This window comes from Pseudorca crassidens, chromosome 20 (assembly GCF_039906515.1).
Source record: "Pseudorca crassidens isolate mPseCra1 chromosome 20, mPseCra1.hap1, whole genome shotgun sequence".
Taxonomy (NCBI): Eukaryota; Metazoa; Chordata; class Mammalia; order Artiodactyla; family Delphinidae; genus Pseudorca; species Pseudorca crassidens.
This window is the reverse complement of record NC_090315.1, coordinates 62,483,747-62,496,305: the sequence shown is the minus strand read 5'-3', so window position 1 is coordinate 62,496,305 and position 12,559 is coordinate 62,483,747. Positions and strand designations below refer to the sequence as shown.

Sequence of the window (12,559 nt, the reverse complement as noted above, 5' to 3'; positions counted from 1 at the left end):
CCAGGGACTCACCAGAGGGTGACCACCTTGGGGGTCATTGGCTTCAGCGGGATGCCATAGGCCCGGGCCAGGCCGAAATCCGCTGGACAGACGGGAGGGAGAGTGTCACCCAGTGAAGACTGTCCACTGACGTTTGCAACCAGCTTGTAGCGTGCAGGGTGCTTATCGGGACCGGCCTGCCGCCCCGTCGAGGTGGCGCTCATGGAGGCCCCCACCAAAGAGCCAGCACCTGCACCCACCTGTCTTCACGCAGCCCTTATCCGTCATGAGCAAGTTGGAGACCTTCAGATCCCTGTGACAAAAAGAGAACACCAGTGCTTCCCGGGAAACTGCGTGGGGAAAGAGGCTGTCACCGTCGCAGTGACGCTTAGAACATTTCCCCATACGTCTCCTCCTGTCCGTCGCAGTGATGCTTAGAACATTTCCCCATACGTCTCCTCCTGTTTGCACTTTTTTTTTTTTTTTTCCGGTACGCGGGCCTCTCACTGTTGTGGCCTCTCCCGTTGCGGAGCACAGGCTCCGGACGCGCAGGCTCAGCGGCCATGGCTCAGGGGCCCAGCCGCTCCACTGCATGTGGGATCTTCCTGGACCGGGGCACGAACCCGTGTCCCCTGCATCGGCAGGCGGACTCTCAACCACTGCGCCACCAAGGAAGCCCCTGTTTGCACTTTTTAATTTTTTTTATGTGGACCATTTTTAAAGTCTTCACTGAATTTGTTACAATATTGCTTCTGGGTTTTTTTAGTTTTTTTTTTGCGGTACGCGGGCCTTTCACTGCTGTGGCCTCTCCCATTGCGGAGCACAGGCTCCGGACGCACAGGCTCAGCGGCCATGGCTCACGGGCCCAGCCGCTCCGCAGCATGTGGGATCTTCCCGCACCGGGGCACGAACCCACGTCCCCTGCATCGGCAGGCGGACCCCCAACCACTGCACCACCAGGGAAGCCCTACTGCTTCTTTTTTATGCTTTGGATTTTCTGGCCGCGAGGCATGTGGGATCTTAGCTCCCCGACCAGCGATCGAACCCGCACCCCCTGCATTGGAAGGCAAAGTCTAAACCACTGGACCGCCATGAAGTCCCTGCACTTCTTAAAAATAAGGAGGGCAGGCAGTGCAAGGCGATTTGGCAGCTGGGAACACCAGAGAGAGCTCTCAGTAACTTTCTGAGAAACTGGCAGAGGCGGCCTTGAGCCCAGGTCTGACTTCCAGGGCTGTGTCTGATCCCCACCCAGGCCATGCGAGCCACCGAGGGCACACGGAACTGCTGCCTGCAAGGTCCTGCCCAGGCCTGCAAGACCCTCCCCTCTGCCCCTCCAGTCTCTGCCCTTCCTGGCCTGCCTTCCAGTAAGGCTCTCTCCAAGGCAGCACTTCTCAGAGCCTGACTCGCTCACACCATCGGCCCCCCAGAGGAGAAAACAGGTATTATCTGCTCTTGGACCATCCGCCAGGAGCAGTCACAGAACCTCTACTGCATCGAGGCTGTGCCTGCTCCTCTCCTGGATACTGGGCAACGTCAACTGGCACTGGGTCAGTACTGGCAGTCACACTTCCCCCATGTCACAAACCAGCACTCCTCTGGAAAAATGTTTCCTGAGGCCCCGCCCCCTTCCAGGCCCGTGGACCCCGCCCACCTGTGGATGATGAAGTTCCGGTGCAAGTACTGGAGGCCCCGGAGCACCTGCAGCACGATGCACTTGACCTGTAGAGGGCCAGGATGCAGGGTCAGGGCAGCCTGCGTCTGCCACAGTGCGCCGAGCAAGGACGTGGGAAGCCCGCCACCAGAGCCCGCAGCCTCAAACCTGCGCCTCAGAGAAGGGTGTTGGCATGTTCTCCAGAAGGCTGGCCAGGTCCTGCTCACAGTAACCCATCACCAGGAAGATGCTGAAAAGAAGAGGGGGAAACGCAGGCCACCTCCCACCTCCTCCCAAGTGGGCCAAGGGACCCTCCTGGGGCAGCAGGAAGGGCAAGAGGGAGGGGCGGGCAGGACCCAATGCGGGGGCAGCAAGCGGCCCACTCACCTCTCCAGGTGGTTCCCCACAACCACCTCCTTCAGCTCCACGATGTTCGGATGGCGGAGGCGAAGGAGAAGCGTGATCTCTCGAAGGCTGCTGATGGGGACCCCTGCAACCCAGCGCGGCCTCAGCGAGCCCACCCCTGCAGTCAGGACCCCCTGACAGCCTCTGGGACCGCCCCCTGCAGACAGGGACCCCTGACAGCCTCTGGGACCGCCCCCTGCAGACAGGGACCCCTGACAGCCTCTGTGACCCCCCCGTGCAGACAGGGACCCCTGACAGCCTCTGTGACGCCCAGTCCTGCAGACAGGGACCCCTGACAGCCTCTGTGACCCCCCCCCCGCAGACAGGGACCCCTGACAGCCTCTGTGACGCCCAGTCCTGCAGACAGGGACCCCTGACAGCCTCTGTGACCCCCCCCCCGCAGACAGGGACCCCTGACAGCCTCTGTGACGCTCCCCTGCACACAGGGACCCCTGACAGCCAGCTACTCAGTGAGCCCCCAACCCCTGTCTACATCCCCTCTCAGGGACCCCCATGCCCGCCGCTGTCAGGGCTCTGCCTGCTACTTCAGGGAGAAGCAAGGCCATCCTAACCAGCACCTTTAACTCTTCCCTCCTTCATCAAATGCAAGCAGCACTCTGTACTGACCCCTGTGCATGGCAGGTGGCCCCCAGTGCGCCCAGCACAGCCCTGCCTGCACAGGCAGCCACGGGGCTGTCGGCAGGGCGGCGTGGAGCACACAGGTGCTGCCGGCTCAGTCTTGGGTGGGAAAGCCCTGTGGAGGGGTGACGCTGAGCTGAGACAGAAGATGAGGCAGTCACCCAAGGGGAGGGTGAAGGGGATGAACCGCACAGGGCTTAGGGGGGCTGAGGCCTAGACTGTGTGGCAGGGGCCAGGCTGCAGCCCCCAGAGATCAGCCTCCTTTGACCATCATGCAGACACCCTTGGGAAAGCAGGCGCGACTCGGGGGCGGGCCTCAGGCAACTCACACCTTCCTCCCCCTCCCACGTGAGCTCAGAGTGGTCCGGCGGCCCCTCCGTGCTCACCATCCTTCTCCTTGTCCATCCGCACTTTCTTCAGGGCAACAATCTCATCCGTTTGGGTATCCCGGGCCCTGTCTGCAATGGAAACTCCTCCAGGATAGGCTCCAAGCCCGACCCCACCGTGTGGCCTCCTGCCCCACAGGGGCTCCCTTCTTTTCCCCCTTGGCTGCTGGGTACCCTGTGGCAGCCCGTCCACACTCCTCGCAAGCAGCACCCGACCCTGCGAGATGTGCTCCCTGGGGAGTCCTCTGGCTTGAGCTGGTACAGGGCCCCTGGTTGTGAGAAGCTCCCTGTAGGCTTTCCTTCTTAGAGCTGGTATGCAGATCACTGCTTTGTGCTCTGCGGTTACTATGTTCTAACAGCAAATAAGGTAGCTTACCTTGAAAAAGGAACTCTTATTTTGTCAAAGCTGGCTCCCCAAAGCACTGTGCTAAATTGTGCATCTTCCAAACCCGCAGCAGTTTGACGCACACCAACGTCCCAGCTACTGTGGATGCAGCTCTGGCTATAACAGCTATCTCTACTCACGGGTACACATTAGCAACCTGATGCTTGTGTTTATTCAGGAGTGGTGTGAAATCTATGGCAATTACACCAGGGATTAGAGGTCACCTGTCCCCTCCTTCCAGCCCTGCCACAGCTACTGCTGGGACAGTCCCTGGGCGCCCAGGCCTCCCACCGTGGCCACTCACACACAATGCCGTAGGTGCCTTCCCCAATGCGGTTCAGCTTCTCAAACTCCTTCACGCTCCGGCACCGTCCCAGCTGAAAGAGAGAGGTGCTGGCGGTGAGGGGATCCGGCAGCTAATGGCACCAGAGATGGATATGGACACGCAATTGGTACCAAAAAGCCAGCTCGTGTCCTGCTCACCAAACAGAAAGGTCACCACACACCTGGGTTTGCAGGTGAGAAAATGGGGTGATGATGCTGGCCTCTTTGAATGTGATATCAAAGACGGTCTAACCACTCCCTTTCAATTCCATGGTCCAGATGTGTGCTGCCCAAAAGGAGGAACCGCCAGCCACATTTGGTTAAAATTAACTAAAATGAAAGTAAAAGTCCATTTCTTCAGCTGCATAAGCCATGTGAAGCGCTCGATGGCCCCACGCAGCTGTGGTGACCATCCTGGACGATTCAGAAAACAGAACATTTCCACCATCACAGAAAGTCCCCTGAACAGCACCGCTCTAAATTATGCTCTGGGGTTTTCTCCGGCAGTCCACTGGATAGAACTGCGCACTCTCAGTGCCGAGGGCCTGGATTCAATCCCTGACTGGGGGAACTGAAATCCCACAAGCTGCAGGGAGAGGCCAGAAAGAAAGAAAGAAAGAAACAAGCAAGCTCTGGACGTGGAAAAAGCTTGAAGAACTTCTCAAAGCATCTACCAAGCACAGTGGAAACACTTCTGCGGCAAAAACTGTCTCAGTCATCCACACGTTACTTCTTCCTTTGGGTTATGAAACTGCCCAGGGGCACATAGCCACCCAGCTGGTGGCCACAGTTCCCAGCCTCCCTTGCAGCTGGGTGTGACCATGTGACTAAATCCTGGCCAATGGGATGCGGGCAGAAGGGACAAGTGCAACTTTTTGATCAAAGGAGGCTGCTTGCTGCTCACGCCTTCCTGCCCCTTGAGGCAGGCTGGGATTTGGGTGGGGCACAGGTGAAGCAAAGAGACAACCTGAGTGCCTGGCCCACCTGTGAGGCGTTAGGGGAGCCAGAAATAAAGTCCTGTACTTACGCCACTGTATTTTGGGGTCTCCATATTCTAGCAGAGAGCCTGTACCCTAATACACCGTCAGTTGTAGCAGAATCAATGAGCACCTCCCCTTGGGTCGGAGAAGCACGTGCGGCAAGGTTCAAGTTCTAAGAGCCCTTCTTTGGACTCCCTGCCTCTATGTATCTTGCCCGCCATCCTGGGGAACGGAGTCAGAGTCACCTGGCCTGTACTGAAGCCCTTCCACGGTTTCAGCTCAACCTAGTTGTCCTCTCTCTCCCGTGACCCCCTGGTGCTTCTTGTGCGCTCTGTGCTTCGCGGGACTTTGCTCCTGCTGCTGCCCAGGTCTGGCAAGAACCCTCCTCGTCTCTGCGTGTCCAAAACGCACTCACACTTACCCGCCCAGCAGAAATGCTACCTGCAAAACTGCTTCCTGGCCCCCAGCTGAAAGCATTCTTTCTCTGAAAAATCCCGACACTTTCGTCTCACAGCACCTACTATTGTGCACTGTCCTCGTCCGGGTATGTCTTAACTCCCCACTGAGAGCAGCTGCTGCGTGTCTCGGTGATGAACGACGGCGGCGGACGGCTCAAGGGGGGGGGGGGGTCCTGCGCTCACTCAGCCAGTATGTTAGGATCCTTACTGGGCACTGAGGCGGCCTCTCAGAGCACCAGCAAGTGTTTAAAACAATCCGCCGCCAGGGTTCACACCTGCCCCTGCACGAGCCGTCTACCTTGGAGAAACCACCCAACGCCCCTAAGCTTCACCCTCCTCACCTCTACAAAGGGTCCCCGAAAAGACTAAGTGACAGTTACACACGCAGAAGCCCCACACGGAGCAAGGCACGAACGAAGCTGCCGGGTCACAGGTGGGGCCCCGCGCACGGTGCACCCACAGCCCGGTGGGAGACACGCCTCCAACTCTTCCCATGGCTACTGTCTCCAGACACAAGGCGCCCGTCCCCGGCACAAAGCTAAGAAACGCCCGCGCTGCAGCGCGCTCTGGCCTAGGCGGCCGGAGGCCAGAGAGCCGGCCCTTCCCTCGCGCGGGCGTCACACGCCCCGGGGTCTGCGGACCGGCCGGGACCGGAGTCCCGGGCGGCCGCCGCCAGCTTCCGCGCCTGTCGCGAGGAGCTCTGGGACTGTCGTTCCCGCTCTCGCCGGAAACCTGGCGCTTTAGCGCGACACTGAGGGCCCCAGTGCGTTTCGGCTCCGCCCTGCCGCCGGCGAGGACACATCTACCCCGAGCAGCCCGTCGTCGCACCCTGTGCTCTGGAGGCACCGTGAAGAAGCCTTCCTTACGGATACACTTCAGACGGATCTGTTCCGGCTCCGGCTCCGGCTCCCCCATGCCGAGCTCAGCCCCACCCCACCCACCCCCACCTCCCATGTGCGCAGGCGCAGACGGGTATTCCTCGGAGCAAGCGCATGGCCTACTTCCGGGGCGTCCCCTCCTCAGCAACGGTTACCAAGGAAACCTCCCGAAGACCCGACCCCACCCACGAGGACCTCAACTCCTACGATGCACTCGAACTACCAAGCTTCTAGCTTTACTTTAGTTTTTTGTTTGTTTGTTTGTTTTGCGGTACGCGGGCCTCTCACTGTTGTGGCCTCTCCCGTTGCGGAGCACAGGCTCCGGACGCGCAGGCTCAGCGGCCATGGCTCACGGGCCCAGCCGCTCCGCAGCACGTGGGATCTTCCCGGACCGGGGCACGAACCCGCGTCCCCTGCATCGGCAGGCGGACTCTCAACCACTGCGCCACCAGGGAGGCCCTACTTTAGTTTTAAGTGCGGGCACGTGACCGCGCTGGGGCGCTGAGTAACGGCCGCCGGAGGAGGAGGCCGAAGTCCGGGGGGCTGCAGTGGCCTGGGGGGTGGCTGCGGGGGCCGTGGCGGCCGCGGGGCCGCGGGAGCTGTGCTGGAGGGCTGACCTGGAGCCAGGGAGGGAGGAGGCTCGGGCAGGGCCAGTGGGGACCGAGAGCAGAGGGCGCGTCCGAGAGCTGTGTAAAGAACTGACAGGACGCGGCGACGGAGGGACTGTGGGACCAAAGGGTCACCTAACACATCCGTGTTGAGCACCCAGTACGTGCTCGGCCCTGTCAGGCTCTGCCCTGGCGGACCTTACATTCTAACTGGAGGCGGTAAACAAGGTAAGTAAAGCAGACGGCGTGCTAAGGAGAAAAACGAGGCAGGGCAGTGAGTGGCCCGTTGTAGGAGGAGGGGTGCAGCTTCTCCTGTCACGGGGACTATACTGTAAATGCTAAAATGATGCGAATGTAAGTTCAGGGCGTTTGATAATTATGAAATTAAATAATCATGAGTCAAAAGTATTTAAACTAATTACCACATTCAGTTCATTCTGGTGGTTTTTGAATTCTGATAAGCTAAGCTCACGGCTAATAATGAGATTAGAATGAATGCCATGGTAAGTATAGTTTGGGGATTATTTGTTTGAGATGCTCAGGGCAGGGGTAGGAGGAGGGCAGTTTCTAGGTCATATAATAGAAATGCAACAGCTACTAGAAACTTTATAGAGAAGGCGAGGCATGCTGACCCAATGGGTTCAAATTCACCTTTGTATGGGCTTGATTTTTCTGTATAAATATTTAGTCATGGCAGTCAGGATACATAAATAAACATACTAAATAAATACAAATAAGGATGTTGATAATATGTTAGTAAACAATGTCAAGATGAGATTTCTTTTTTCTTGGGTTATACCAAAACTTATGGATTGAAAGTCACTTGTACTGTTTACTACTAAAGAATATGACCCTCATCAATAGACAGACCATGTGTACGGCCTGCTGATCGTTCCAGGAACGAAGGAAGCTGACATACACTGTCATCAGACTAAACGTTTGCGCTCGGACGGGCAGGGCACTCTCTCCAGCCACCTCGGAGGAGAATGGACTCTGACCCAAGGGCTGCCGGTGAGGATGGACAGCTGAGGCTGGGGGTCCCCTGAACAGCCCCTCCCCACCAGGAGCCCTCAAACACAGCCAGAAAGAGGGGAAGTTGTCAGTTCAACTCACCTTCTCCCAGGGCACTCTGACAAAGCCACTTCCACAGTTCTAAGTGCCATGGCTGCCACCACTCCTGCATCCACATTCTTCTTCTGGATCCTATAATACCTTGCATCCCTAATACTCAAGCTAGGAGCCCTTGGACCCTCCAAGGTGACTGTGCACTTCCCTGTTCTGGGACCTAACCACCTTAAGGTTTCATCCTCAGAGTCCGACCTTTTGTTCAAGGGTGGGGGACACCTCCTCCACTGTAACTGCTGAGTGCTTACACCATGCTCCTTCAGAAGCGAACAGGAAGGGTTCTAATGCGCATCCAGAGTCAGCAAGAGATGCTGCCTGCTACCAGTTCATCACTCTGCACAGCCAGACAGCTCCGACAGGGTCATATCTTCACCGATGACCCCAGAGTCACTCTTGCCCTCTGCCAAGCTGCCTGCGGCTTTGGAGAAGCTGGGGAGAGCCTTGTTTACTGAAGGGGCACCTGCAGCCCTTTGCCATCACCTCTGAGACTCAGAGCACAGGGAGTGACTGCAGCTACTGGGGTGCCTGTTTATTCTTCGGTCTGTGAATTATAGGCGTCTACCGTACTGGGGTTCCTGTGTCGGTAGAAGGGGCCCGGTTCAGCCCTTTCCCGAATGGTCCTCTGCTCCTCCATTCCTGTGGAACCGTAGCTGATCAGAGTCTCTTTTGAGGCTGTGGTGATGACAATCCGGGGGATGGCAAATTTCTTCTCTTCTGAATTTACATCAGGTTTCTCTAGAAGGAAGGAAACATCCGGGTATTTCATAAGTCTGTGGAAAAACTCTTCTGTAAAACAGACAATGTCTGTGTTAGGGCCAGAGCAAAGGAATTAGGTTCGTGGCTCAGGAAAAGAAATGGGTGAGGTTGAAAGCAGTCAAAACCGTGAGTGAACATTCCAAAGCTTACACCAACCGGCAACGCAGCCACGCAGTGGTGACCCTAGAGGCCTCCTTCCAGGAGGGGAACGGACAGACACCCGCACCATCCCCGTGGAAAGCCTGAGCTGCCGGGCAGCCAGGGTGACAGACGCAGGAGCGAGACCTGGGAAAGGCAGGGTCTGCCCCAGAGGTGAAGGTTCAGACACACAGTGTGCAAAGGATTCTCTGCACAGAGCTTTATCAGGCAGGGCACTCTAGAAACGGACGCCACAGCGTTTTCTCAAACTTGTCAGGATTACCAGGAACACACGGGACATGTGAAACGTTACAAAGTACAAAAGCAGAAGCCCCTTCACTGCCTCCACCGCCTCACTTCCCGGCCTGCTCCCTCCGTTCAGGCCTGTGTGTGCCCGTGTGCACACACGTGTACTGCACAGAATTAGAACACTGAACACCCCAGGAACTCAGCTATACGGGGGATGAGCAGGTGCCCGTCCCGTGCTAGGCGTTGCTCTGAGCCCTAGAATAACCACCGCACGTTTCTGAGGTAGGTCCTCTTAAGACCTACGTTTTACAGACGGAGGAACTGAGGCACAGAGGGTTGGTTCAGTCTCATGCCCAGGGCTGGTGGGAGAGGGAGACGCCGGGTCCCAGGCAGTCGGGTCCAGAGCCACCTCGACCTTCAGCGCTGCAAGCATGGCTTCAGTCGTTCTAACCCGCTGCCGATGGCCCACGGCCTGCACTGAGCACTGACAGTATCCTTTCTTTTCGTTTTTATCATTAAGCCAAATGTGCATTTCATCGTATTTTGGATTTAATTTATTTTTTTAAATTTATTTATTTAATTTATTTTTTGCCGTGTTGGGTCTTTGTTGCTGCACGCGGGCTTTCTCTACTTGTGGTGAGCAGGGGCTACTCTTCGTTGCGGTGCATGGGCTTCCCATTGCGGTGGCTTCTCTTGTTGCGGAGCACGGGCTCTATGCGTGCAGGCTTCAGTAGTTGTGGCACAGGGGCTCAGTAGTGGTGGCACACGGGCTGTAGAACACAGGCTCAGTAGTTGTGGCTCATGGGCTTAGTTGCTCCGTGGCACGTGGGATCTTCCCAGACCAGGATTTGAACCTGCGTCCCCTGCATTGGCAGGCGGATTCTTAACCACTGTGCCACCAGGGAAGTCCCTTTTGAATTTAACTTAAATTGAGATCATTTTTTCATGTTGATTTACACAAGCATTTTTATATGTTAAGACTACTTAAAAGGTTATGAATATTTAATTTAAAAATAATACATGTTGGTTAAATGGGGGAAAGTGATGGGGGTGGGATGGACTGGGAGACTGGGATTGACATATATACACTAATATGCATAAAATAGATAACTAATAAGAACCTGCTGTATAAAAAATAAAGTTAAAAAAATAATTTAAAAATAAAAATAATACATGTTGGTTAGAGACTGCACATGGAATGACGCTTCTCCTTGCGGACACTTCATACGCACACGCATACGTGCAGCTGGGATCACGCTGTGCAAGGCTGAGTGTTGCAGTGACCACGCAGTAGGCTGAGCCCCACATCCACACAGGTGCGGCCCCTCCTCCACGGCAGCCTGCAGTTCACTGTCGGAGGCCCTTCATGTGCGTAACCAACTCCCTTTGATGGACATAATTTAGGTCATTTCCAATTTTCTTCTTTGGACAGTGCTGCAATGAACATTCCTGCATTTATGTATTTATACACTTGTGGAGCTTTATCTGTCAGGTAAGTTACTAGGAAAATTTTGGCAAATATTGTCAAACTGTTTTCCATAACGATTATATCAATTTTGGGACTTGCCTGGTGGTCCAGTGGCTAAGACTCCACGCTCCCGATGCAGGGGGCCCAGGTTCAATCCCTGGTCAGGGAACTAGATCCCACATGCTGCAACTAAGAGTCCACATGCTGCAACTAAGTGTTCACATGCTACAGCAAAGATCCCATGTGCCTCAACTAAGACCCCGTGCAGGACTTCCCTGGTGGCGCAGTGGTTAAGAATCCGCCTGCCAGTGCAGGGGACACGGGTTCGAGTCCTGGTCTGGGAAGATCCCACATGCCGCGGAGCAACTAAGCCCGTGAGCCACAACTACTGAGCCTGTGCTCTAGAGCCTGTGTGCCGCAACTACTGAGCCCCTGTGCCACAACTACTGAAGGCTGCGTGCAGCAACGAGGACCCAACACAGCGAAAAATAAATAAACAAGATAAATACATTTATTTTAAAAAAGACCCTGTGCAGCCAAAAGATTATATAAATTTATCTTTCCTCTAGGAGGCTATCAGCAGAACTTCCCTCCACACTCTCCTGCTTCTCACTTTTCTAAACCTTTTCCCAGGTTACACTGACAGTGGAAGTGCTGACTCCGCCCCCGCTGGTCACCGGTCACCGCCAGCTTCCCTGAGCCTTGGGCACCCTCGCCATGGGGAGGCTGAGCATCTCATCTCGTTGTCACTCGTTCATGGGCCCGTGGCACGTATCCTCCTGTGAATGCATGTCATTCTGCATTTTCTACATTGACTGTTTTTTTTTTCTTTGGTGAGCTTTTTTATATTTGGGAAATTCACCCTTAGTGACTTATACTACAAGTAGCCCCTGGCTTTTAGCTTCCTTTGTTGCTTTCTGCAACAGATTCATCCATCATTCCTTAATGGCCTTTAGAGTTTGTCAGACTGGAAAAGGCATCCCCTGCTCCAAACTTATAAAAACATTTACTCATTTCCATTTCATACTTTCATAGTTTTACTTTCCATGTTTAACTGTTTGTTTTCTCAGTTGTCGACTGAGTTGCCCCAGCACTCGGGGAACATCCGTCTTTCCCCCATGTCTGCAACATGGCACTCCTCTGGGACCCCATGCACGCATGCTGTGCTACGTGTTCACCACTGTGAGACACCCTTCCATGTCAGAGGACTCGATCCCTCTGCTTTTCCAGATGTTTCCTGCCATTCTTACATTTTTATCCTCTTAGGTGACCTTTGGGATAATTTGGTCTGGCTCCCAAATCGACCTGTGCTCTTTTGTTTGGGGTCATACTGATTTGTTAGAATCAGGGAGAATTAACAACTTTATGTTACTGAGACTTTCTAATCCAAAACAAGACTCCTTTTATCTTCCTCAGAGGTTTAAAGCTTCTTCATTTAGAAACATGAATCTTTGGGGACTTCCCTGGTGGTCCAGTGGTAAAGAATCTGCCTTCTGGGCTTCCCTGGTGGCGCAGTGGTTGGGGGTCTGCCTGCCAGTGCAAGGGACACGGGTTCGATCCCTGGTCTGGGAAGATCCTACATAACGTTGAGCAACTAAGCCCACGCACCACAACTACTGAGCCTGTGCTCTAGAGCCCGTAAGCCACAACTACCGAGCCTGCGTGCTGCAACTACTGAAGCCCGCACGCCTAGAGCCGGTGCTCCGCAACAAGAGAAGCCACCGCAATGAGAAGCCCGCGCACCGCAATGAAGAGTAGCCCCCTCTCGCTGCAACTAGAGGAAGCCCACACGCAGCAACAAAGACCCGACACAGCCAAATATAAATAAATAAAATAAATAAATTTATTTAAAAAAAGAAACATGAATCTTTTGGGACTTCCCTGGTGGTCCAGTGGTAAAGAATCCGCCTTCTGGGCTTCCCTGGTGGCGCAGTGGTTGGGGGTCTGCCTGCCAGTGCAGGGGACACGGGTTCGAGCCCTGGTCCGGGAAGATCCCACATGCTGCAGAGCGGCTGAGCCCGTGCGCCACAACTACTGAGCCCACGAGCCACAACTACTGAAGCCAGCGCCACTAGAGCCCGTGCTCCACAACATGAGAAGCCACCGCAGTGAGAGGCCTGCGCACCTCGG

At 55.2% G+C, this 12,559-nt stretch overlaps 1 protein-coding gene and 1 long non-coding RNA gene across 11 annotated transcripts in view; one reads left to right on the top strand and one right to left on the bottom strand.

The window, feature by feature from the left end:
- Positions 1–12,559, bottom strand: part of CDK10 (cyclin dependent kinase 10) — a 32,305-nt gene that overhangs the window by 2,543 nt on the left and 17,203 nt on the right. For 3 of the 10 annotated variants that reach the window (XM_067718177.1, XM_067718187.1, XM_067718182.1), the window contains exons 1-8: positions 6,036–6,156; positions 3,750–3,822; positions 3,061–3,132; positions 2,018–2,120; positions 1,799–1,880; positions 1,631–1,698; positions 240–292; positions 13–82 (exon numbers count right to left, since the gene is read on the bottom strand). In XM_067718177.1, coding sequence (XP_067574278.1) covers positions 13–82; positions 240–292; positions 1,631–1,698; positions 1,799–1,880; positions 2,018–2,120; positions 3,061–3,132; positions 3,750–3,822; positions 6,036–6,122 — 608 coding nt within the window. In that variant the 5' untranslated portion in view covers positions 6,123–6,156. Of the gene's footprint in view, positions 1–12; positions 83–239; positions 293–1,630; positions 1,699–1,798; positions 1,881–2,017; positions 2,121–3,060; positions 3,133–3,749; positions 3,823–3,951; positions 4,100–5,548; positions 5,703–6,035; positions 6,157–7,806; positions 7,959–12,559 lie in introns of those variants that run through there. The other 7 variants (XM_067718180.1, XM_067718181.1, XM_067718178.1 and 4 more) reach the window with 5 other exon arrangements.
- LOC137214421 (uncharacterized) lies at positions 8,342–11,455 on the top strand. Its single transcript, XR_010938901.1, has 2 exons — positions 8,342–9,243; positions 11,063–11,455. It is a non-coding gene; the product is annotated as an uncharacterized lncRNA (long non-coding RNA).